Here is a 3177-nt window from a genome sequence, read left to right as displayed (position 1 = left end):
GAAGATAGGGTTAGGGTTGAACTGGGATGTGGACATGAAGTTAAGATTAGGGTTGAGGGTTTGGGTTGAACTGGGATGTGGACATGAAGATAGGGTTAGGGTTAGGATAGAGGGTTAGGGTTTGGGTTGAGGTTTAAGGTTTGAGTTGAACAGGGATGTGGACAAGAGCTAGTGTTATGGTTAGGATAGAGGGTTAGGGTTTGGGTTGATTAGGGATTTGGAACAGAAGCTAGGGGTAGGGTTGTGGCAAGGTTTCAGGTTGAGCTGGGACGTGAAATGAAGGTGAGGGTTGAGAGATATGGGTAAGATTAGGATTAAGACTTTAATTTACTGTCGAAGTACAACTGTTTATTTGAATAGTGTTAATACCTAATATAATACATTACACTACCCAAGTGTGTGCTTACTTTGATTGTTTTACTGCACATAACTGCATACAGTATAATGATTTTTGTAGGAATTTATGGTTATACAACTTATGTAATGAACTCATGGCCATATAAGGTATACATAGTCTATTTTTAAGACAGCCTTGAATGACTTTTCAACAAAACCCCATAAACCCAGTTTACTTGTTTTACAAAGCTAAATTTGGCCTTGTGAGCAGCAAATTTGTGTTTGTCGACTTCTCCAAGAGAATACCACCGTGTGAACCACACAGCTGTGTTGCAGTCATGTTGAGGTCAAGATACAGTCTGAACTGCAGAGAATACTGGCCATCTCAAACTGGCAGTTGTAGTGCACTGTACATGTATCACTGTCTCCTGTAAGAATTTCAATCAAATGCAGATGGTAAGAACCTGCACTTAAAAGTACTGAGACTAATGAAAACATATATTTAGCTTTCTGCTGCCTTCAGGGTCAAATTCATACCACACCATGATGGAAAATGCTTTGTCGTAATGCTGACCTTGGCAGTGCACCTTTTGCTTCTGATTGGATTTCTGTTGACCAATCAAACAGTTCCATTAAACGGGGCGGCACACCCGATTCTGCATATATACCAGAGGTGCAGATGAACCCCTTTCATCGACAGGATCATACAGCAACCATGATTTCTCTGGTCTTCGTTCTGCTCATTGGAGCCGCTTGTGAGTATAATAATGACCATAGAAAAAGAACAGGACTGTGTAATGACACTAACATCACAAATGTGTTTTTTTTTGACATAATTAAGAAATATGTTGTCGTTTTATCATAGTGCTATGCTTTTCCATCTCAAAAGCTGAGGTAATAAAGCTAAGAATGTGCCTGCTCTCTGTTTACAGTCGCCACGGAGGACGACAAGATCGTTGGAGGGTATGAGTGTAAGGCCTACTCCCAGCCCCACCAGGTGTCTCTGAACTCTGGGTACCACTTCTGTGGTGGCTCCTTGGTCAATGAGAATTGGGTTGTGTCTGCTGCTCACTGCTACAAGTCGTAAGTACACTCCCAAGGGAACTACTAGCAACATATTGAGTCAATAACAACTAGCAACAATTTGATAAGCTTAACTTTTGCGAAACTTAAGGACACAAGTGAACTCCACATTCACATGAATTCTCTCTCTTTCAGCCGTGTGGCGGTGCGTCTGGGCGAGCACAACATCAAGGTGACTGAGGGTAGCGAGCAGTTCATCTCTTCATCCCGCGTGATCCGTCACCCCAACTACAGCTCCTACAACATCGACAATGACATCATGCTGATCAAGCTGAGCAAGCCCGCCACCCTCAACACCTACGTGCAGCCTGTTGCTCTGCCCAGCAGCTGTGCCCCCGCTGGCACCATGTGTACCGTCTCTGGATGGGGCAACACCATGAGCTCCAGTGAGTGCAGAACCTGGGTCAAAGGTTACATGAGCCAGTTGGTCATCTTCATGGTGACTGAGTGTGTTTACAGGCATAGCAAATGTAAACCTACTATTAAAAACACTGTCATTATGTCTAACTATAACTCTCCTCCTTCTACCTTCCTCCCTCCATCCTTCTCTCTCTATTCCCTCCTTACAGCCGCAGATGGCGACAAGCTGCAGTGCCTGAACATCCCTATCCTGTCCTACAGCGACTGTAACAACTCCTACCCTGGCATGATCACCAACGCCATGTTCTGCGCTGGATACCTGGAGGGAGGCAAGGACTCTTGCCAGGTACTTACCACACTGACCTCAATCCAGGGGTATCACAAGGATGACTTTAATGGACTTATTCAGTTGATTAAAAATATATTGACAATGAAATAACCAATTAATATCACTATCTCTCTCTCTCAGGGTGACTCTGGTGGCCCTGTGGTGTGCAATGGTGAGCTCCAGGGTGTTGTGTCCTGGGGTTATGGCTGTGCCGAGCCCGGTAACCCCGGTGTCTACGCCAAGGTAAGACAGAAAAATTGTTTTCATGTTGTGTTTGAGGAAAACATCAACATTCATACATCACTGTGACATACTTTGGTTTCCTGAAGGAACAAGACATTGAGTCTATAAAACATTGATTGATGGTTCTCATGTTGCCTCCCATTGAGCGTGTCCACTAATGTCTCCCTTCTTCTTCTCTTCCTCCAGGTGTGCATCTTCAATGACTGGCTGACCAGCACCATGGCCACCTACTAAGTCTGATCCTAGCTTTGGTCGTCCAGTACATTCGCACAACTCTACAACATCCCGTTCCAGATCAACATCCACCTTTTGTACGGGAGATTAGACATTATCTATGTTTATGATAAATAAAGCATTTAACACTAAATACTTTTTTCTGTTGTGTTTGTACTTTCACTGTCCTTAGAAATCTTTGTAAAGGTCTTTCTATCTTCTCATGTCAAGTAGTTTTACTAGTAAACACCAGAGAAACTAGGAACCACTAGCAAATTTTTAAAGTATGGATCAAGAATATACTGTTTTCTTTCTAAAGGATACAGGGGGTGAATTCATTGTGTCATGGTACCCTACCTTAACCATTTGATATGTATCAATACAGCAAGATACAACAAGGAACATTATTGATTGCAATGATTTGTTTCTATAGTTGTGTATTGATGTGTTGCTGCTCACAATAGCTGATGTAAGGATGTTAAAAGTGTGGCATAATTGCTCCTCCTTCTTACCTATTTAGAGTATTGTCTCTGAGAGTTGTGTTGCTACTGAAATACAATGTAGTGCAACATGAATATGGTTAGATCTTACATAATGCTTTACACCGAGCAAAA

The 3177-nt window shown here is 42.6% G+C and overlaps 1 protein-coding gene across 1 annotated transcript; it reads left to right on the top strand.

The window, feature by feature from the left end:
• The first annotated feature begins 237 nt into the window (after positions 1-237).
• On the top strand, positions 238-2717 carry LOC118375776 (trypsin-1). The gene is made up of 7 exons (XM_052489983.1): positions 238-302; positions 964-1091; positions 1269-1419; positions 1555-1805; positions 1989-2125; positions 2249-2350; positions 2537-2717. Exons 1-7 carry the CDS (start codon positions 277-279, stop codon positions 2582-2584), a joined length of 843 nt encoding a protein of 280 aa, XP_052345943.1. The 5' UTR covers positions 238-276; the 3' UTR covers positions 2585-2717.
• The last annotated feature ends 460 nt before the right edge of the window (positions 2718-3177 follow it).

This window comes from Oncorhynchus keta, chromosome 31 (assembly GCF_023373465.1).
Source record: "Oncorhynchus keta strain PuntledgeMale-10-30-2019 chromosome 31, Oket_V2, whole genome shotgun sequence".
Taxonomy (NCBI): Eukaryota; Metazoa; Chordata; class Actinopteri; order Salmoniformes; family Salmonidae; genus Oncorhynchus; species Oncorhynchus keta.
Note: the sequence above shows the minus strand (reverse complement) of the source record. Positions and strands in the feature narration are given on the sequence as shown.

Coding starts and splice junctions, on each gene's coding strand:
- LOC118375776 (XM_052489983.1), top strand. CDS start 277: ATGAAGGTGAGGGTTGAGAGATATGG. Junction 303..963: donor GTGAGGGTTGAGAGATATGG/GTAAGATTAGGA, acceptor CCAATCAAACAG/TTCCATTAAACGGGGCGGCA. Junction 1,420..1,554: donor GCTGCTCACTGCTACAAGTC/GTAAGTACACTC, acceptor TCTCTCTTTCAG/CCGTGTGGCGGTGCGTCTGG.